Source organism: Meriones unguiculatus, chromosome 1 (genome assembly GCF_030254825.1).
Source record: "Meriones unguiculatus strain TT.TT164.6M chromosome 1, Bangor_MerUng_6.1, whole genome shotgun sequence".
Classification (NCBI taxonomy): Eukaryota; Metazoa; Chordata; class Mammalia; order Rodentia; family Muridae; genus Meriones; species Meriones unguiculatus.
In genome coordinates this window covers 179768615-179788714 of record NC_083349.1, presented here as the reverse complement: position 1 = coordinate 179788714, position 20100 = coordinate 179768615, and the positions used below count along the sequence as shown (strand labels likewise).

Here is a 20100-nt window from a genome sequence, read left to right as displayed (position 1 = left end):
TATGAAAAACAAGGTGCCAAGTGATAGAAGACACTGACACACTCCCTGGTCTCCGAATGTGTGCGTAAGGGTGTGTGCACTTGCATGTATCTGTGAAATCTGTTCTCTCTTCCACAGGGGATTGGGCTCAGGTCACCAGGCTTTCACACAGCGAGTACTTTTTACCTGTATGCAATGGCACAGAGAAACTACAGAATTAGGCTGCTCTGTGGGCAGAAAGAAAGGTTGGTGGGGCTCAAACTGTCAAGACCATCTCTTGGTGCATTTATGTGGGGAGGAGAGGGGAGTTGCAGGGAGAAGGGCAAAATGGCCAAAAAGCAAGGAAATTTTATATGACAGTGGGGAGAGGGGTCTGAGCTAATACAGGCTGTCAAGATTGATCCGGATCTAGGTGCCCTTGGCAGAAGTCGTTAGCTTTTGTGGGAAGGTTAAGAGAACTTTCTGGTGGACAGAAACTGGCTTTTCTTTTCCTTTCCTGGGTGCTGAGCTTAAAGGTGTGAGTTAATTAGTCAGGCTTCATTGATTTTTAAAGACAGGGTTTCATGTAGGCAAGACTGTCTTTCCTTAAACTTGCTATATACCTTGGGAGCCGGCCTTCCTGTCTGCAAAGTCTGCGCTTCCCAAGTGCCCGAGGAAGCCTCGTTTATGTAATGTTTGGGTTGTGCTTCATACGCTAAGCACACTATTGGATAAGCTACCTCGCCTTCATGGGTGATGCTTGGAGAAAATGAAGGGCTTCGGCACCTATTCAGAGTTTGGGTCAGAGTTGGCAACAGAATTGGAATTCAAAACAAGTAGGAAATGAAGAAACAAACACTGGTGACCAGGGGAAGGATAAGTGTCCTTGTTTACTTTTTGTTACAATGATAAAAAGCACTTTGACCAAAAGCATCTTGGAGAGGAAAAGGGTTGTTTACCCTACACTGTCAGGTCACAATCCATCTTTGAGGGAAAGTCAGGGCAGGCGCCTGAAGGCAGTCATGCTTACTATTCCACACAGGACCTTTGCCAGCACGGAACAACACTCAGAGCAGGAGTCATGGAGGCTGCTTCTAGCTAGCTGGTTCAGTTACAGGCTCTGCTCTCAGAAAGCTTACTTATACAGCCCAGGACCTCTCCACCTAGGGAAGCAACCCACAGTGGGCTGGGTCCTCCCTCACAGACAAGTTTACAGACCAACCCCACCTGGGCAATCCCTTGGATTGAGGTTTCTCCCAAATGATTCCAGGCTATGCCAAATTGACAGTTAAGGCTATCAAGGGCGATCGTCACCCAAGAGACCTCTGAGTAAGTAGAAAACACCAGGGCTCCTGATGTATGGGGCACAGATGGCCTACAATCTAACAGAGGCCAAGGCAGACCTCCTTTAGTCTGTGGCTCCTTTTCTCAGTGACCACGAATCTCCTGCAACATTCTTTCTTTTGATAAATAGCTTGAGCCCAGACGGTATCTTAAAAAAAGGTTGTGTTTCTAAAGGTGCTTAATCAATGATAACAAATAAATGATGAAGAAGATGAGGCAGTGGGTCCCAGCGGGACAAGGACGAGGTCCTATCCCAGAGTCGAGCCTGGAGCTCACAGAGCGCATGCTCTAGGAGCGGTTTGGGGCGGCAACAGTTAAAGGCAACCTCATTGAAGTCAGGCTCTGGGAGCAGCGAACTGCCTGACCGCGCAGGGGAGCAGCCAGAAGCCGATGAACCCGTGAAGGTCCTTAGTGCTCTTCTTGGTCTTATATAACTTCCCCTCGTGCAAAAGCTTTCGGGGACCCAGGCAGTTGCTGAGGGACTTGAAAATAAGTGGTTCTGCCAAGCCTTTGCACTGCACATGTGCCCGGACCCACACTAGCTGGTCTGAATTTTTCTTCTCCCGAACTTGTTCACCCGAGAGCGCAGCCCCTCGGCTCCTCCAGGATACTGCCGATGGCCAGAGGGTAGCGACTGTGTGTGGGGAAGCTGGACGGAGGCATTTGCGTCGTGGGTTTGCTGCCAGCTTCCTTAAACGTTCTGTTGACGTTTGTGTCCTCATCTGTCTTCTGCTGTAACAGGTTGCTCCATTAAGCTGACAGCTGCAGAACCGGATGTAGGCTGGCATGTGGGACAGCTCGGCCGCCAGGTTGTCCCGGATATCTGAACTGGCTTCTTCTCACCCGCAGTTTTCTTCCGCAGACGTGCTAACGGGCCAATCAGCACCTCGAAGAGGAGGGGCTTTCTGAACATAATCCCACCCCTCTCACTGGAAACTGGGTCTTTGGGCGCCATTCAAAAAGACCAATGGTTTGTCGACGTTTCTGCCACTGTCCCTCACCGATTGGCCACAGGACTTAGTCCCGCCTCCCGCTTGCCCCACCCCTTTGCTCACAAGATGGCGGCGCCCAGTGGAGTCGAGGCCGCGCCTGGGGTTTGCCGAGGCTGACTCCCTGTCCCGCTCTCCTTTTGGGTGCCAATTGCCGCGAGCGGGAGGACAGGGGCCGGGCGGGGACAGGGGCACCTGCGTGGCTGGACCGCGAGCCCACGCCCAGCCTGCGCCTCCCCCACCCGGCCCCGGCCCGGCCCTTCACGATCCCGTCCCATCCTTCCCGGTCTCCTCCCGGTCCGACCCGTTGCCCGGCCTTGTTTGCAGCTCCAGGCTTCTAAAGCTGAGGTACTTCCACCAGTCCGGGCTCCCTGTCACTTTAGAGATGTTCCTCCTCTCCGCTCCCAAACAGCCCGCCTTCCAAACCGGGACTCCTTTCCCTCTTCTAAAAGTCTTCCTTCCAACCCACTTCTTTAGACCTTGGTTCTCCCTTGGTTAGACGTTCACATTCCTCCCACGTTAACCCCGAACTCTCAACACTATTGGCAACCTTGACACCGTCTTCACAGAGGAGCCAGCCTTTCCTGTGTTCTGAACTCCACAGCCCCCCTATCATGGAGGCTGTGTACCTGGTCGTGAATGGGGTGGGCCTGGTTCTGGACTTGCTGACCTTGGTGTTGGATCTCAACTTCCTGCTCGTGTCCTCCCTTCTGGCTACCTTGGCCTGGCTTTTGGCCTTCGTCTACAACCTGCCACATACAGTGCTGACCAGTCTTCTGCACTTGGGTCGAGGAGTCCTACTTTCTTTGGTGGCCTTGGTTGAAGCATTGGTCCGATTTACCTTCGGAGGATTACAGGCCTTGTGTACTCTTGTCTATAGCTGCTGCTCTGGCTTGGAGAGCTTAAAGCTACTGGGACACCTGGCCTCTCACGGAGCTCTGAGGAGCCGGGAAATACTGAACAGAGGCATCCTGAACGTGGTCTCCAATGGCCACGCTTTGCTGCGCCAGGCCTGTGACATCTGTGCCATTGCCATGAGCCTGGTGGCCTATGTGATCAACAGTCTGGTTAACATCTGCCTCATCAGCACTCAGAACTTCTTCTCCCTGGTGCTGGCCCTGTGGGATGCTGTGATGGGGCCTCTGTGGAGGATGACAGACGTGGTGGCTGCTTTCCTTGCTCACATTTCCAGCAGTGCTGTGGCCATGGCCATTCTCCTGTGGACCCCCTGCCAACTGGTACTGGAGCTGTTGGCCTCAGCTGTCCGTCTCCTGGCCAGCTTCCTGCTTTTCCACCTCACTGGATTGGCGCTGCTGGCTTGTGTGCTGGCAGTGACTTTGGCTGTGTTGCATCCAGACCTCACCTTGAGGCTGGCCACCCGAACTCTCAATCAGCTTCTCGCCCGTCCAACCTATCACCGGCTCCGAGAGGATGTTGTACGGATGCCTCGCCTTGCACTGGGTCTAGAGGCCTGGCGCAGGATTTGGAGCCGATGTCTACAGCTGGCCAGCTGGCCAAATCGGGGAGGAGCACCTGGGGCCCCTCAAGGTGGCCCCAGGAGGGTGTTCACAGCCAGGGCCCAGGGACAGAATACTTTTCCTGAAGCAGAAGAGGAGGTCAGGAACATCAGAACAGAACCCACTAGAAGCCGGGAGAGACTCAATGAGGATGAGCCTACGGCTGGGCAGGACCCGTGGAAGTTGCTGAAGGAGCAAGAGGAGCGGAAGAAGTGTGTTATCTGCCAAGACCAGAGCAAGACCGTGCTACTTCTACCCTGCCGGCACCTGTGCCTGTGCCAGGCCTGCACCGAGATCCTCATGCGCCATCCTGTCTACCACCGCAACTGCCCGCTCTGCCGCCGTGGCATCCTGCAGACCCTCAATGTCTACCTCTGAAGACTCCCTCCCTGCCCACTCACCCTCGGCCCCCCACAGGCTAGGACAGCATCAACATTTTGCCTCTGGGATTTGGCCTGAGTCTTCTTCGCCCCGACAACGACTCTGCCAAGCCTCAAGCCATATATCCAGAACATGTAGCTGGAATGCCCTGAAGACTCCAGTCTGGGCGGGACAGGGTAACAATTTTTTTTCTGAACCCTGTGGGGGGACCCGTGAAGCTGAGGGTGGTGAGTATGTCACTATGCAAGGGCCCTGAGACTCTGTATTGGGCTCTTCTGCCCAGGGCCCACCCAGATGCCTGCCTCTGGGGCTATCTTTCTCTGCTTCTGGCTTTTCTGTTGGAGTCTTTGGTCCTTTCCCCCTAGGCCACACCACATTAGTGTCATTTGAGGATTTTGGCAACTCATGGGCCTTGGAGTGATCTTGATTTTTCTTTTTTTTTGTTTTGGAATGATCTTGAACCTTTATGTTCAGCCAGAGCCTCTGCCCTGGTGGGTCTGGGAGTGGAATCCCGAAGGTGCCCTTAGATCCACTTCTGCCTGTCATTGTCTTTTAAAGACTCCCAACTTGGGGTCAAGAGTTTATCCCTGGGCATAGGGGTGCAGCTACACCTGGCTTTGGGACCATTTACCCTCAGGCACCCCAGCACCACGGGGATCCTCAGAAGAAATAACCAGATCTCTACTCATTCCCAACATGGCATAAAACATGGCATTCCTCCTGGGCTCTCTCTGGCATTGGGAGGGCATTCTGCACATTTCACTAGGGTCCAAACAAAGGGCCAGGCCTCAGGGGTCATGCAGCTCTGTTAGGTCAGCCTGCCCAATTTCTATTAATAAAGTTCTGTTGACAGCTCTAACCGTGTGGTCCTTGCAGGTGCCAGCAGGTGGTCAGCTTGCTTTTGCCTCAGGGCCCTTGGAGACTGGCTAGAGTAAGGAGTGTCTGGATTGCTGAGCTCTGGAGGTGGGGATGAGGTGATATTGGGTGGCTGGCGATGCAGAGAGGAAAGCCCACAGCAAGCCTGGCTGCTTCATGCTACCCTTCTGACCAGCCCTGCCATCACCCTTCTGGAGCAGCCTTCTCTTAAATGCTTGTGATCAGAATGTGAACTTGTCCCTGAGGCCAGCTCTCCCTGTGTTCCTGTTGGAGCCACTCTTTCCAGGAGGGCACAGCAGAGTCTGCTGCTGGAGGCCAGTCTGCCCTTTGAGTCCTGGAGGAGCTGCTGTTTGCTTTGTTTTTGGTTTGTTAGTTTTTTTTTTTTTTTCTTTTTTGAGACAGGGTTTCTCTGTATAGCCCTGGCTGTCGAGGAACTCTGTAAATAAGGCTGGCCTTGAACTCACAGAGGTCCACCTACGTCTGCCTCTGCTAGGATTAAAGGCGTGTGCTACCAGGTCCTGTGTGGTTGTGTCTTGGTACAGGGCCTGGTACTGTGATGGGCTGGAGTGTGGGACCTTTTGCTAGAGTTGTGAGCTGGAGCCTTGAGGCCTATGTGAGAGACACAGGAAGCCCAGAGTCCTTTGATACAGCTGCCCTCCCAGGGCTAGCAGGAAATTAGGGTCACACCCCCATAATTTTATGTTACATGTAGAAGCACAGTGTCCGAGACTGTCTTCTGGATGAGGGAGGGGAGGCAGGGCCCTGAAGGAGGCCCCTCCGCTCTGCTTTGGGAGGTTGAGCAATTGGGGTTAGCAAACCTGGGTATGTTTGTTAGTCATTAGTCTGAGCCTGCTAAGCTGAGTGTGACAGGAGGTGAGCTCTCAGGGGGCCTGTGACCAGCCTCAGACTTTATGGCCTGGCCCACCCAAGCTGTGCCCATCACAGTGGAGACAAGTTCTCCATGTCAGGATCCGAGGCCTGTGACAGGGCTTGCACCCCACTCCCCCACACCCCAGGGGCTGAGAAGGGTGAAGCCTGGCTCCTTCCAGTCTCTGTTTAATGTGGAGGATAAACATTTTGTTAGGGAAGATAAACTTCCTGGGCTGGGGCCAAGGACCTCCTTTTCTTCCACTCCCATCTGGAGTTTTTGTGCAGACTTTAATATCCTTTCCCCTAACCACCTTAGAAGCGCCGACCTTAAACGGTTGTTGCAGTCTGGAGCTTCGTCTCCCCCTTGTGGTCATCGTTGGAACTACTTGTCTCTGGGTGGGGGTGACCGCAATTGCTTTTCAGTTATCTGAGAAAGCGGGTATCTTTATCCACTGTCTGGCAGGCAATGAGGGCAGCCATGATAGAAAGTCTGTGTTTTTTTTTGTTTTGTTTTGTTTTGTTTTGATACCAGACAGTGGAAGCCCTCAGTTGGTTTCGCATCTCTGAATTAGAAAAATGTGTCTCTCTTTCTAGGTGGTTATAGCCCTAAATCAGAAGGGCAACCCCCACTCAGGCAACCCTGCTCAGCATCTATATAACTAGGTGCCTGTGGAGCAGCCCTATGGAGCCAGTATTCTAGCTCTGCTTGCCTGTATCTCTGCCCCAAGGCTCCGTCCAACCCAGGAACCCTCCTGCTGTGGATCCTCAGAAGAAAGGCAGAAGCCAGTGGGAGGTTTTTAGGTTTATTAAGTGACCTCTGAGAAAAAGTCTGGCCCTGGGAGCAGAAGAGGTGGGGGCAAGGACCTGGAGGGGGCACAGGACTAGGAAGGGAGTGTCCCACCTTGGAATCCTGGGCCAGGATCCCACAGTTGCCAGCCTAGCACATTCCAGCGTCCCGGGCAGAAACCCAGCTCATCTTGACCTCAGCTGCCCAACTTGACCTCAGATAGCCTGTCTCCTTTCCTCGATAGCAGTGGGACAGGGGGTGGTCCTCTCTCTTCCCTAGTCATTCACAATAGTCCAGGGGGCCAGCCCTCCTGGTGTGCGCCTGTCCGTGTCATACCCTCCTCTAGGAGCAAGTGCCCGCTCCCGGTTCACTGTATTTTAAGCAAAGACTGGGGAGCTGTGCCAGTCAGAATAGACGAGAAATCCAGAGAAGGTGCTGTCTGTCTTGATGCTGGCATAGATGCCGATGTAATCACCCACGCCCACCTGCACCCACACCTGGTCCTCAGGTTCCAGCCTTACCATAGCACCCCCCGAGAGCGAGGCTGGCTTGGGCCACCCCCCGAAAAACTGGAAGAAAGAGGCGATGGACTGGCCATTTTTGACAAGATCGAACTGCAGGCTGGCCCGGTAGACGGTGGCGTGGACGGCGAAGTAGTAGACGCCAGGCACTTGGCAGGTGAACTTGCCCGTGGTGGCATCGTAGTGGCCCTGCTCGTTCAGCAGCACGCGGTCGAACGGTAGGGGTGTGTCGGCCGGCGGAGGCACCCGGCTCTCCGAGCGCTTGGCACTGAAGGCTGACCGAGGGGGCACCGAGCACTCTCCAGCAGGCCCCATAGCCCCCACCGGACCTGCCTCTCCACGCGGCCCGGGCTCCCCACGTGGCCCGGGCAGTCCTGCGCGGGGTGGAGAGGGGAGGGGAGAGATCGTGAGCTACAGCAGGAGGGTAGACTCCATTGACTATCTAAGCCTCCCAGCCTCCCTGGCTATTGCCTCCTGCCGGGAGCAGATCTGAAGGGCTGAGAGTAGAAGGATCAGGGTTTCTGCCTCCCTGGGGCTGACTCACCCCCTCCAACCCGCAGCCCACCTCGCCCCCACCCCCAGCCGACTGGAATGGGGAGAGTAGCGCCCCCTGGTGGGACCCTGGAACCCTAAAGAATCTACCAGAGCCGCCGCCGGTGCTCACTAGGACGTCCCCATGCACTGCCGCGAAGATGACTTCTTACCCGGCCTCCCGCCCTCGCCTTTCTCGCCCGGAGCTCCGGGGGCACCGTCGCGGCCATCGCGGCCATCGCGGCCAGGCAGGCCTTGGCTGCCATGGTGACCTGGTGTGCCTGGAAGGCCGGGCTGCCCGGGACACAGGCTGGGGATCTTGTTGTCATCCAGTGGAGGAGAGCCTGACACCAGCCCCAGAAGCAGCAGGGCAAGAAGTGGCCTCATGGTGGTGACCGCGAAGGCCCAGACGCCAGGATCCTCTTGGAGTCTGTAGGCTGGGCAGGACTAGATTTGAAACCCCCAATCTTGAGACCCACCTCGCGCCCCACCCAGGTGGAACCCGGCAGCTCCCCGCCCACAAACATGCCTCAGGGGCCGAGCACAGTGAGACAGGATGATGATGGAGGTGCCCCAGAGCAAGAACTGGGAAAGGAGAGACAAGCCACCCCCACCTTGCCCCCTAGCTGGCGCCCGAGCTTTCCCACAGTCCCCTCCCCCACCCATCTTCCTCCTCTGCCAGACTCACCCCCTCCCGGCTCCCCAGCTCCCCCAGCTGCTCGCTCTGAATGGCTTCTTCAGACCCTCCAGCTGGCCCTGCTCCCACTCCTACCCCAACTAGGCAGCCCCTGCCTTTGCTGACTGACTCCCAGCTTCTGGCTGCTCCTTGCCGGCTCCCTTGCTCCTCCCAGACTCCTAGAGGAAACCAGTTGTTCAGGGGCCAAGAGCTCCGGGGCTGGGAAATAGCAGGGAAATAACTCGTGGTGTCGCCCGGCGGCCGGCCAAAGTTGTGGGGTTGAAGGGGGTGTGGAGAAAGGAGGAGGAGGGAGACTTGAGCCTGAGTTACAGGGAAGCTGAACTGTGAGGCAGACACTTAGGGCTCCAGTCCCCAGGAGCTGGAGGAAGGGAAGGATGGGTCAGTGGTAGAGACCAAGGTTGAGACTGGCGGGTGGGGGTGGGGGTGGGGTGAATGAGAGCCAGCTGGACCGCCAGGCTTAGATTAGATTCCCACCACTCCAGTGGCACTCAGTACAGCTTTGTTGACAAAATGAAAACGCTGAAGGTCAGGTGACAGTGAACTTAAATACTCAAATGGAAGGGGGGTGAGGCAGAAGACAGGGAATCAGGATCAGAGGCTTGGGTAGGAAGTCGGCTGGGGCCTGGCCACTGCCTAAGGCTGTCTGGGCAGGTAGGAGCACAGGGAAGGGACAGGGAAGATGCAGTAGTCCCATCAGGGCTGGAGCTGGTCCTCCTCCTCCCTGGGAAGCACCAGAGAGGATGCGCAGAGTCCCACGTCTGTCCCTCTTCCCTCAGTTTTCTGCCTGCGCGGCACCCATGTAGGTAGAGGAGGATGGGCAGACGGAGGGCGGGGCTGGCTTCAGGTCAGGGCTGGGAACAAGCTTCCAGGCTAGCTGCCTCAGGCAGCCTGTTGCAGTTGAACGGCCAGGGGGTGCCCAGTAGTGCCAGGCTAGACTGGCACTGTTGCTCTGCCTCCTGGCAGACAGAGCGGCAAGGGGGTAGGATAGTGCCCAGTGGGGTGCAGTAGGGTACAAGCAGCCCGCAAAGGAACCTCCGGAAATTCTGGTAGCAGGGTAGCCTTGTCAGACTCTGTGGGAGGAAGAGACAGCCCTCAGGTGTCTGGTCCCCGAGCACCCACCCCTTCCTGTGGCCTCCCTCCTCTCTGTCCCCGCACCTTGTAGCCTCCGAGGATGTCTACCACCTCTGCCTGGGTGGCCGGGCCCATCCAGATGTTAGGGAAGGCTGTGTTACTGTAGCTTAACCCAAAGCACATCTCCACCTGGACAGGTTCACAGGCCAGCTCTGAAAGGGGGTGGGGGTGGGAGGGAGGCTGTACGGGACAAGACACTGCCTGGCCCTGGGTCACTGTTTCCACATGGGTCCTATGGACTTCCATTCTGAGTATCCCAAGAGGCCACCACAGAAGGGTTTCATACACCCCAAGGAGCCTGCGTCTGATCTGTGAAGTGGGCTGTGGAGAGGGACTCTGACAACCCAGATTAAGTCTCAACCCCTACCACTGACTGCCACATTCCCATGTCCCTTTCAGATGACACTAGTATACAATGTCGCCACCAGCAGAGAGTCTTGCCGAGACTCTGTGAAGTGGTCCCAGGATGAGAAGAGAGAGGCCCAGCCATGAATTTATTCAGGAGGAAGGAAAGGGAGGTGAGAAAAGTGTGGTAGAGGAAGCACCCTGTTCTGGCCGGCACAACTCGCTCAGGGTAAGGCTCCTTACCTGGTTGTGGGAACAAGTGGCTGCTGCAATTGTCATTGCTGTCATTTGCACAGCCTCTCCACAAGTCACACATCCATTGCAGGTCCCTACACCCTCCATTCTGGCAGAACTCTCTGGGCCCACAAAGGTCTGTAGATACAGGAGCATGACAGTGCCCTAGGACATGCGTGTACCCACTGCCCTTGAGGGTTCCCCTTAATGTTCCTCGGAGGAGCCTCTGTTGCTCACCCCTACCTGTCCAGGGGAACCTACTCTCTGTAGTGTTGATGGCCTGGTAGGTGGCATAGAAGCCCCCACTGCCGATACCGAGATCCGTCTTGAAGATTACAGCCAGCTGGTGCTGCGAGGAGCTGAGGTGGGGTGGTGGCTCTGCTCCACAGAACCTGCCCAGTGCAGAAAAATATCCTGGGCACAGGCCACTGGCCAGCCCTGGAGGCTCTGAGCTAGGCTCTTGACCATGTCAGGGGCTCCGGGGAACAAGATTGCTAATTCTTGGGGCTTAGGGGGAAGGAGGCACATGCTATTTGTTACAAAAAGTACGAGATGACTTCTTAAACTTGAGGCACTCTGAGATGAGGAGAGTCAGGGAAGAGAGGGGAAGGCAAAGGTCATTACAGGTGGGAAGCATAGGGCTAAAGCAACAGCGGAAGTGAAGGCCAACCATGGGGAGAGCACAGGCTGTTTCAGGGTGCCAGTGAAGAGAGCTCTAGTTTATAGAGCAGCTGAAGACAGTGAAGCTGGGGACTCACTTGAGCCTAGCATGGGGACCCTGGCCTGCTGGGGGGGGATGGGTTGCCCACCACTCTTGTCCTGATTAATACCTGCCCAGGAGGCTGAAGGCCCCTGAACCGCCAACTTCATACACCTCCACGTAGTCAAACTTGCACTCAGCCTGTGCCTCCAGGCTGAAGTTGTGGAACTGTAGTCTTATGCCGTATCCCACGGGCACCGAGATGCGCCACGTGCAAAGCTGGGGGAGGATATCCATGAGAGAACTCACAGGGACCTTCACCTCCCCCAGCCTGGACACATAGGGGGCTTCTTTGCCCAGAGCAGACCAGGCAGGGTGTGAGTGGCTGTTTCCTACCTCACTTTCCATCATTGGCGCCTCTTAAAATAGGAAGGGTCAATCAGGCATAGTGGCTTACCCCTGTAATCCCAGTGCTTGGAAGGCAGAGTCAAGGTCAGCTCAAGCTCTATGTCAAGTTTCATAGCAGCCTCCTGAGCTACATACAGAGAGTGTCTCAAGAGGCCAAGGTTCAGGGATGGATGTAAAGAGCTTGTCTGGCATGCACAAGACCCTGGGGTTGACCCTCAGCATGGAGAAACAGAAAAACAAAACAAAAAAAAAACTCCCAGCAGGTGTGGGGGTAGGGGAAGGAAAGGGTAGGGGTGCACACCTGTAGTTCCAGGCAGAAGCAGGTGGATCTACGTGAGTTCCAGGCCAGCCACGGCTACATAGTGAGATCACCCTGTCTCAAAACAAAACCCCAGGCCTGGCATGGTGGCACATACCTATAATCCAAGCACTCAGGAAGCTGGGGCAGGAGGATTCTCACCAGCCACAAGATCAGCAGGGGCTGCAGAGTGAGGCCTTGTCTCTTTATAAATAAGTGCCTTTTCAAATTGTTTGGTCTCAGAAACATGTGTTTACCCAGCACACCTGAAATACCTGATATACAGTTGGTGCTTACCAATGTCTTTTTCTGGCCTGCATAAACTGTTTTTACCAAATAGATTGCCTGGCATACTGTTCCCAGGTGCTCTTGGTGTCTCCCGAGCCCCATACCAGTTCCCAAGGCCACTGCACTTACCTGATGATTAGGATACTGCTGTGGGTAGTTGGGAGAAGAGAACACCCCGTGGGGCCCAGTCAGGTTCCCGCCACATCCTGTAGAGAAGCCAAATGGCACATGAGTGGCCAGGCAAGAAAATTTTGGGTCAGAGCAGGGGATCGCAGCCTGAACCTGGGACAGAAGCCTGAAGATGTGCCTGCCCTGTCCGTCGTGGGCCCGTACCTACAGTCTCAGCACTGCAGTTGGTCTCGTCGCTGCCGTCGGCACAGTTGGTAATACCATCACATACTAAGTCATGCTTTAGGCAGAGGAGCAGGTCACAGCGGAACTCATTGTGGGCACAGCTCCCTGGAGAAGGGCACAAAGCATCTGGAGTCAGAACACTTCCCCCCTCCCCATGTTTCCATCCCCTTTTGCCAGTTCCAGGAGTGGCTGAAGGGGAAGTAGCTGGGGACATGGGGCAAAGTCACTTGCAATGTCCAGGGGCCACAGCTTGGTACCAGGCCTGGAAACCAGACCCTTCCACATCATTGTCAGAGACGAAGGACACACGAAGGCGGCTGGTGTTGGTGTTCAGTGTGGCAGGAGGCGTTTTGCCACACACCCTGTGGAAAGCCAGGAAGGGGTGATGGAATCTCTGAACTCAGGTAAGAAACAGATCAGAGAGGCAAGAGACTTTTCCTAGGCCACACAACAGGGTACTGGCAAGGGAGGCGCCAGAGGTCAATTCTGTTAATTTTCTTCTAGTCCACATTTTTGCTTCAGCTTCTAGTTTCTCTACCCTTCAGACAAGTGAGATCCCCTTTAGGCAGAGGGACCCACCTGAGGAGAGGGCCAGCAGGCTCTGGGGTAATTTCCAAGCGATCGAAAAGACAGGAGAATACGCTTTCTATGCTGAGGGCTTGAATCTTGAGCTGTATCGTCTGGCCTGTGGCTACCTGGATATGCCAGACACAGTGGCTGTGGGGTGGGTAAAGGTCTGGGTAGTTGGGGCTGCTGAAGAAACCTCTTGGACCAGGAAGGAGGCCTCCACAGGCTGCAGGAGATGGAGGTGAGAGCTCAGAGGTCACTAGGAGAGAGGCCTTTCCCCCACATGCAAGGTTCCTTTTCCAAGCTTTTCCTCCCCACTGCCATCTTAGGCTTTCTCCAGAGAGCGCCCTTAGGACTCACTGGTCTGGCGTGTAGGGTTCAAGGCTGCCTCCTGCTGCCCTGTGGTTGCTGGGGAGGTGGTGAGGGCGGTAGTGTTGATGTTAGGGGTGGCGCTGGGAATGCTGCCCATGGGGGTGAGACCTCGGTTGGGCAGTGGGCTCTCGGTAGTCCTGGGGAGGGTTGTAGCCTGCAGCTCTGAGGGCAGGAGGGTAGAACAGTGGACATTTAGAGGAGCAGGTCCCAGGGGTTTGGCTGAATAACTCACGGGCTCTGCATGGAAAGCCCTCCCAAGTCCTTACGAGCCAGGATGACCGCCACCAGCAGCCCCAGCAGCAGGAGCAGCAGGCCACTGAGCAGCAGGATGCAGAGCCAGGAGAAGTGGCAGTCTGGTTGAAGCCCCCGGAGATGCTGTCCTGCAAGGACACAGTGGACTTCTGAGCGGCAACCCTGCCTGGGGTATCCCTCACGCCTTAGTTCCTGCACTCCCTCTTATGTCCAAGCAACCCCTGATGGTTACCATGCCAGGGAGTTTGGTGGCTGCTGCTGCCATCTTTCTGTAAGGCTGGTGGAGGGCAAGAAGGCCCTGCTTCAGGGTCGAAAACGGGATTGCAGAACTCTGTCTGGAATGGAAGGCAGAGGCTTATGAGCTGGGACAGGCAGCTTCACTGGGGACATGGGATTTTGGAAGGTGAGTTCCATGTGGGTCTTACCTTGCTCAACTCAGTTGCTTCCGGACAGAGGACGACATCAGAATAGTCCTTCATGGCTTAAGATTCTGCATGGCTATCTGGAGATCCTGTGACAGCCCAAGACCCCTGAGAGTCCACTTCCTGGTCACAAGTCACTTATCAAAGAAGTGACCTTTGCTCTCAGAGGGACAAGGCTATCAGGAGAGACCAGTTCTCTGGCTGCCTTTGGCAGAATGGTTGGGGCTCCAGGCTACTCTGTCTCCACATGGGGGAGGGAACTGAGGCGAGAAGGAATTTATAAAAGGCACGGAATGGTCCTTAATCCAACTCAGCTGAGGATGCTGAGGTCAAGACCCTGGCACTGAGCAGCAGTCCTTAAAGGCACAGGCAGTGGCTGTGGACACCAGCAGAGAGAGCGGGGTGCTCTGTGGGCTATGGTTAAGGGAGTTGCCATGCCCCTCCTCCTCACCCAAGGTATGGAAGGAGCTCCTGGGCAGCTGGGGGTGGAGAACAGGGCTGCAGGGCAGGCCTTGGCTGGCGCCTCAGGTGAAGAGAGACAGGCAGGGCTTTCTTCTGAGGGTCACAGGCTTAGCAGCCCACTGCTTCTCCTCATCTGAGTGGCAAAGTTATTAGCTAAACCTGAACTCTCGGAAGAAGCTGCTCCTCCACCCCTGGCTTTTTGTTTGTTTGTGAGATAGTCTCATATTGTCCAGGATAGCTTTGAACTTTTTTAGATGGCCGTGAACATTTTTGTGTACACACACACACACACACACACACACACACACACACAATTATGTATCAATGTCTCTCACTTGAACCCAGAGATTGCTTGATTCTGCTTGTCCAGCAAACTTGTCCAGCCTACTCCAGGGATCACAGAAGGGGCCGCCACACCTGACTGGCACTCACAGCATTTCCGTGAGTGCTGAACATCTGAGCGGCACGTGTTTTACCCATTAAGCCATTTCCTCAATAGGACCTGGAGCTCCTGAGCCTGTCTACTCCCCTGGGTTATAGCAGGGGCTGAACCCTTTGTGCATGTTATGTCAGCACTCTACGGACTGAACAGCCTCAACTCTATTTTGTTGTTTTGTTTTGAGACAGGGTCTCTCTCTCTCTCTCTCTCTCTCTCTCTCTCTCTCAGCTAGCCTCAAACTTGAAGCCATCCTCTTGCCTCATTCTCCCTGCTGTTAATAGTGAGTTTTCACATCTGCCTGGGAGAGGCCCCCATTACATCCATCATCTATGTTACAAGAATGAGGGAGAAAGCACAGGAGGCATGGCGTGAGATTGAGGGGTTGGCCCCACTATCCGGGTCCTCAAGCCTGCAGGAGGAAGGACAGGTGGGAGAGAGTGCCTGACCTGGTGGGCAGGTTGGGTGTGGAGTCTGGCTGTTGGTCCTGGTTGCTGTCGTGGAGTAAAAAGGTGTGTCCCATCCCAGCCTGGCATAGCTGTTCCAGGGAGAAAGGCAAGAGACTGCCAGTCTGTCTTGTTTCATCACAGTGACAGGAAGGGCTGAGAGACTGGAGATAACTTCATATCCCTAGCAATGTATAATGTCTGTGATGCTTCAGGCCCCAGGAAGAGGCCTTAAATATTTTTTTTTCTTCTCCTTTTGTACATAACTCAGTGAGATAGCATAACCATTTTACAAAAGATGGTATTAAGGTTCTGAGATGTTAAGTAACTTCCCCAAGGTCAGACAGCTGAAAAATAGATACAATAAAACAGAGCATGTGTTTTGTTTGGGATACAACCTATGAGGGGGTCAAGCCATGTTAGGAGACCAGGAGGGGCAGACAGATCCGTGATCCTAAGATCCTGTGATCCCGAGTCTCTGTACTCAGGAAAGAAGCCTTTGTCCAAGTTCTCCCTCTGCCCTCTGTGAGGCCTGCCTTCTTCTTCTTGGACTCTTTTCATGGAGCCCAGCAGCCCTGGTCTTTAGGGAAGGCCATCTTTGGTAGCTGTAGGGACAAGTGTCTTGAAGAGACTATGAGAGGCATTCTTTGGCCGCAAGTCTTTGCCTATTCTCGTTGGACCACACTGAGTAGTATCCCTAGCTATGGAAAGAGTTTGGAACAGCTGAATGTGGTAGAACACACTTTTAATCCCAGCACTTGGGAAGCAGAGGCAGGCAGATCTCTGTGAGTTTGAGGCCAGGCCTAGTCTACAGAGTGAACTCCAGGACAGCCAAGGCTACACAGAGAAACCCTCAAAATAGGGGAAAGGGGAGAGAGAGAGAGAGATTGTGAGAGGATGGACTAGAACCCACAGACTGGCTGCACTGGTCCGCTGTGAATGTGCACTTGGTGAGTTTGAGGGCTGAACCCCTGGATGTGACTATTCCCTGGAGGCTGCAGGTATCGGGCTTGGCTGGGTGATGAAGTGTAATGGAAGTCTTGGTTTCTTTAAAAACTCACTCATGTAAATATGTTTTTGTTTGTCCACAGCTGATAATTGCCTCCGGCAGGGTATGGTCTTTGGCAGCTGGGAACAGCCTGATTCTTGCAGCATGAAGAGGGGCGTGGCCTAGGACCCTGAGGGATAGAGAGAAAGTGTGGCATGTGGCGTGTGGCAGTTTGGAGATCCTGGAGAAGGATATCGTGGCTGCTAAGACAGACGGAGAGAAACGCAGTGGCTTGGAGGAGGCTGCTTGCTGTGTTTGCTGTTGATGGAGATTGGTATAGACTCTCAGAATCCACCGACCCGGAACAGCCAGGAGAAGTAAAGGGGTCTGCGCCTCCTCTCCCCGCTAACCTTTCTTATCTAGGGTTGAGGGGTTGGAAAAAGAGAGGCTTTAAGGAACCCCAAAATGAGTGCTATAATGAGGTGGGATGATGGAGCTGGTCACCGTCACCTTAGTAGCACATGACTTAGCAGGAACAGTTTCAAAGTGGGGCTCAGAGACTCCTCTTCTCCACTCCCAACTCAGACCAGATAGGATTTATTACAGCTGTGACTTGGGGGGCGGGGAGGGCGTATAGGACAGCACCGTCGAAGCCTTCTGTGTATAGGGCCCATCACTGGTCCAGGGGACCATGACTGGCCCCACAGCCATCAGCAGCCATGTCTCAGCTACCATGTCTTCCAGTTCACCCATGTGAAGCTTAGTGAAGCTGCCCTTGGAGATATGAGTCTTCTGGCAGGCAAGGGACTTGAACTTGGCTCTGCACAGGGCTTCTGTGGATGGGTCAGATGACCTGGCCACAGCCTGGGGCGCTTCCAAAAGGCACCCATATACCTATCTGAAGCCAAGGCTAGAGACAACATTGACACCAGAGGAATGAAGACCACTAGAAAAGCATCTGTAAGGTCCTGAGGGTAACCCGTGTAATCTACGAAGGAGGTGGCTATCCCAGAAGCCATTGCATCTTCTTTCTTTGTAACTTTTTGTTTGTTTGAGACATGGTCTTTTATTTAGGTATATGTGTATGTGACTGTACCACGTATGTGCAGATGCCTATGGAGACCAGAAGAGTGTCTCTCCCTGGATTCCAGGGATTGAATTTAAGTTGCCAGGCTCCGTGGCAAAGGGCCCTTACTTGCTGAACTATCATGCCAACACAGTTCTAATAAAAGACTGCATTCTTCTCTAAAAGTGCATAATTAGGTAGTAATATTATCCAGTAAAAGGCATGTGTGTCTCTTCACATGAGTACACATGCAGGTATGAGTGAGGAAGTCACAGGTCGGCTTTCAAGATCCAGCTCTGTTCTTCCACTGTGGGGGCTGAACTCTGGCCCACAGGATTTTGCAGTGCATGCCGTTAGGTGTCCACTGAGCACCTCTCTGGGCACAAGCTGCTTCTTGTCAGATATTTGGTCACAGCAATGAGAACCTGCTGTGTGCCACACTTTCTAAACGGCCTCATGATGAGTTGGTGTTATCACAATCGGTTTAGAGACAGGAAACTGGGTTTCGAGAGGTTAAGTCATCTTGAGCTGCGATTGCTGGCCGCCTCCTCCTGCCCTTTACAACCCATACAGGTGGTTGTTTGTGTCCACGAGAGACGAAGGGTGGGGACCCTTGGAAGTGTCCAGCTCAAACAGACCTAGTAGGGCTCAGCTAGATCATGCTGGCTTGATCACACCGGGCATGTGTGCACAGTACATGGCTGTTCCGTTCAGTTCCTGATAGAGGAGGAAAATTCTGCCGAGAGTCGGGCCAAATGCTGTCGCCAATTAAACTGAAAGGCTTCAGATGGTACAAGAACTAGGTGGGATCCATCCCGGCACATCAAGTTGGTGTGGCGGTTGATGGGTCTTGAGTCCTCGGTACCCTCACTGTCAACGACAGAACAGATGAGGTGGCCTCTAAGCTCCCAACTCTAGACATTCAAAAAAAAAAAAAAAAAAAAAGAACTGGGCTAAGCATTGGTCAATCAAAAGTTGATTCTGAGGCTGGAGAACTGGCTCTAGTACTGTACCAAATCCCCAATATAAGCAGATCTGTCCCTGCATTTGTTACCGCTTCGGTAAGGGCTCATGCTACAAAACCCATGGCTTGAATTTGATTCCTGAAACTGACACGGTGGAAGAAGGGAGCTCTCAAAAGTTCCATACACGCAATACGGTGTACACACACTGTTCTCCTAGAATAAGTAAATGTAAACAAACAAACCCCAAACCCCTAAGCTGGGCCAGGAAACCATGTGTGTATGAGTCCCAATTCAAATGTGTATTTGGAAGAAAAAAATGACTTAGGATGAAAATACCTGAGCAGAGACCTTTAGTTGGATGAGGCCTGGAGGCCTGCAGAGTTGAGGCACCTTTTCAAGGTCACAGCAGCAGAGGCAGCACCTCCTCTCAGGGAGCGCCTGCGGGAACACCAGCTAAGGACGGGTGAAATAATCCAAGTTGCTAGGAGGCGAAGCAGATCACAAAGAAATGCAGTGATAGACCTGCTTATGTTTGGGGTTTGGTGCAGTACTGGGGACTGTTGCCATGGGGATGAGATGGCTAAGCAGAGAAAGGAAAGCTGCCAGCAAGGGCAAGGGCTTGACTCGAGTCCCTGGTTTGTTGCTATCTGTCCTTCGGAGAACAAAATGCACAGGGTGGCTTCTATCACCACTGGAAAACCAGGCACCATCAACTTGACTGCAAGCCCATTTCTCTTTAGAAGCGGGTCCTATTCACCTGTGGCTTTGAGAGAGCTCATCCTGGGCCGGCCCTGCCATTCCTGGAGTGGACAGGGGAGCCCAAGTCCCTCAGAGAGAAGTCACAGGGTTTGTTTACATCTTCCTTCTTATGCTGCTCATGTGGTTTGCTGGGGAGAGCCCCAGCCTAGCACACCAGAGGCCCTGGGTTCAATTTCCAGTACCAACTAAAATGGGATGGCGAGGGTACACAGCCCTGCAGGGATCCCTAGCCCCTGCAGGAGGAGAAGCTGGAGGCACGCGCTTAGCTCATCCTAGGCCTTAGCCAGCTCGAGGACACATGGACTAGGAGATCTTGTGTCTGAATAAGAAAAATTATCTTTCTTTCCCACCCTCATAAGCTTAGGTTAGAAAGGTTAGGTTAGAAAGCTGTCTTCCTTCATGAGGCAGACGGCACAGTAACACACAGGCCCCATGTGACAGCAGGTACTTGTGCCACAAGGACGGCTAGCTAAGACTGTCCTTTTGGTGCCCAGAGCAGTGAAAGGCAGCTAGGAAGAATCCTGACGGTCTGGTCTACACAGATCAGTTCTTTCACAGAAACATAAGCCAGGTGTGGTGGCTCATCCTGTAAACTCTATACTTTGTAAGGCTATAGCAGGAGGATTTCTGTGAGTTCAAGGCCAGCCTGGGCTACAGAGATTGCATTTTAAAAAGGGAGTTAGATATTCAGGTGGCTTAGCAAGTAAACGCACTTGTCCCAAAGCCTGATGGCCTTCAAGGTGGCAGGAGAAAACTCTCCCATGTGGCTCTCTGACCTTCACAGGGATGCACATGCACCCCTTCCCCTAGTAAATGTAAAGAGTTACCACCAGGCATGTGTCCCCAGATATTTAGACCGTGCCCTTGTAGGATCATGTCCTTGGAAGAGCCTGCTGAGGTCTTTGGAAGTGTGCTATGCCTCATCTCTAAGCATTTTAGCCCAAATAAGACACATCTAAACACAAGGACAAACTCAATCTGAGAAGCCAGATGTGGAATATGGCATCTGAAATATTTAAATTTAAAAAGTGAAAAGTTTTAACAAGTGGGTAAGTTTCTAGACTGCAGCACTTCAAGCTGAGGCTGAGATCTGTGCTGCCCTCTCCAAGCTGGGAGCACTTCCAGATTTAAGCCCC

The 20100-nt window shown here is 53.7% G+C and overlaps 3 protein-coding genes across 6 annotated transcripts; 1 reads left to right on the top strand and 2 right to left on the bottom strand.

The window, feature by feature from the left end:
• The first annotated feature begins 2333 nt into the window (after positions 1-2333).
• On the top strand, positions 2334-5048 carry Rnf26 (ring finger protein 26). Its single transcript, XM_021636916.2, has one exon. It carries the CDS (start codon positions 2906-2908, stop codon positions 4184-4186), a length of 1281 nt encoding a protein of 426 aa, XP_021492591.1. The 5' UTR covers positions 2334-2905; the 3' UTR covers positions 4187-5048.
• A 1676-nt stretch (positions 5049-6724) lies between these two features.
• C1qtnf5 (C1q and TNF related 5) lies at positions 6725-8817 on the bottom strand. 4 transcript variants are annotated; one of them, XM_021636907.2, is made up of 3 exons: positions 8463-8817; positions 7948-8211; positions 6725-7617 (listed from the first exon to the last, which is right to left on the bottom strand). In XM_021636907.2, the coding sequence occupies exons 2-3, from the start codon at positions 8159-8161 to the stop codon at positions 7100-7102; spliced, it is 732 nt and encodes a 243-aa protein (XP_021492582.1). In that variant the 5' UTR covers positions 8162-8211; positions 8463-8817; the 3' UTR covers positions 6725-7099. The 4 variants fall into 4 exon arrangements, with proteins under 4 accessions (XP_021492582.1, XP_060228251.1, XP_021492583.1 ...); XM_060372268.1 differs by having other exon boundaries at positions 7948-8221; positions 8547-8817; XM_021636908.2 differs by having other exon boundaries at positions 8547-8817.
• A 152-nt stretch (positions 8818-8969) lies between these two features.
• Positions 8970-14200, bottom strand: Mfrp (membrane frizzled-related protein). Its single transcript, XM_060372264.1, has 13 exons — positions 13846-14200; positions 13653-13755; positions 13435-13548; positions 13157-13330; positions 12809-13022; positions 12457-12591; positions 12209-12330; positions 12005-12081; positions 11012-11160; positions 10443-10573; positions 10191-10319; positions 9627-9754; positions 8970-9541 (listed from the first exon to the last, which is right to left on the bottom strand). Exons 1-13 carry the CDS (start codon positions 13897-13899, stop codon positions 9317-9319), a joined length of 1755 nt encoding a protein of 584 aa, XP_060228247.1. The 5' UTR covers positions 13900-14200; the 3' UTR covers positions 8970-9316.
• Positions 14201-20100: the final 5900 nt, after the last annotated feature.

Excerpts from the sequence above, each read along its gene's own strand:
- Rnf26 (XM_021636916.2), top strand. The coding sequence starts at position 2,906 with ATGGAGGCTGTGTACCTGGTCGTGAATGGGGTGGGCCTGGTTCTGGAC.
- Mfrp (XM_060372264.1), bottom strand. The coding sequence starts at position 13,899 with ATGAAGGACTATTCTGATGTCGTCCTCTGTCCGGAAGCAACTGAGTTG. Across the intron at positions 13,756-13,845 it reads AAGCAACTGAGTTGAGCAAG|ACAGAGTTCTGCAATCCCGT; the intron begins GTAAGACCCACA and ends CTTCCATTCCAG. Across the intron at positions 13,023-13,156 it reads GAACCCTACACGCCAGACCA|CCTGTGGAGGCCTCCTTCCT; the intron begins GTGAGTCCTAAG and ends CATCTCCTGCAG.
- C1qtnf5 (XM_021636907.2), bottom strand. The coding sequence starts at position 8,161 with ATGAGGCCACTTCTTGCCCTGCTGCTTCTGGGGCTGGTGTCAGGCTCT. Across the intron at positions 7,618-7,947 it reads AGGCGAGGGCGGGAGGCCGG|GACTGCCCGGGCCACGTGGG; the intron begins GTAAGAAGTCAT and ends CACCCCGCGCAG.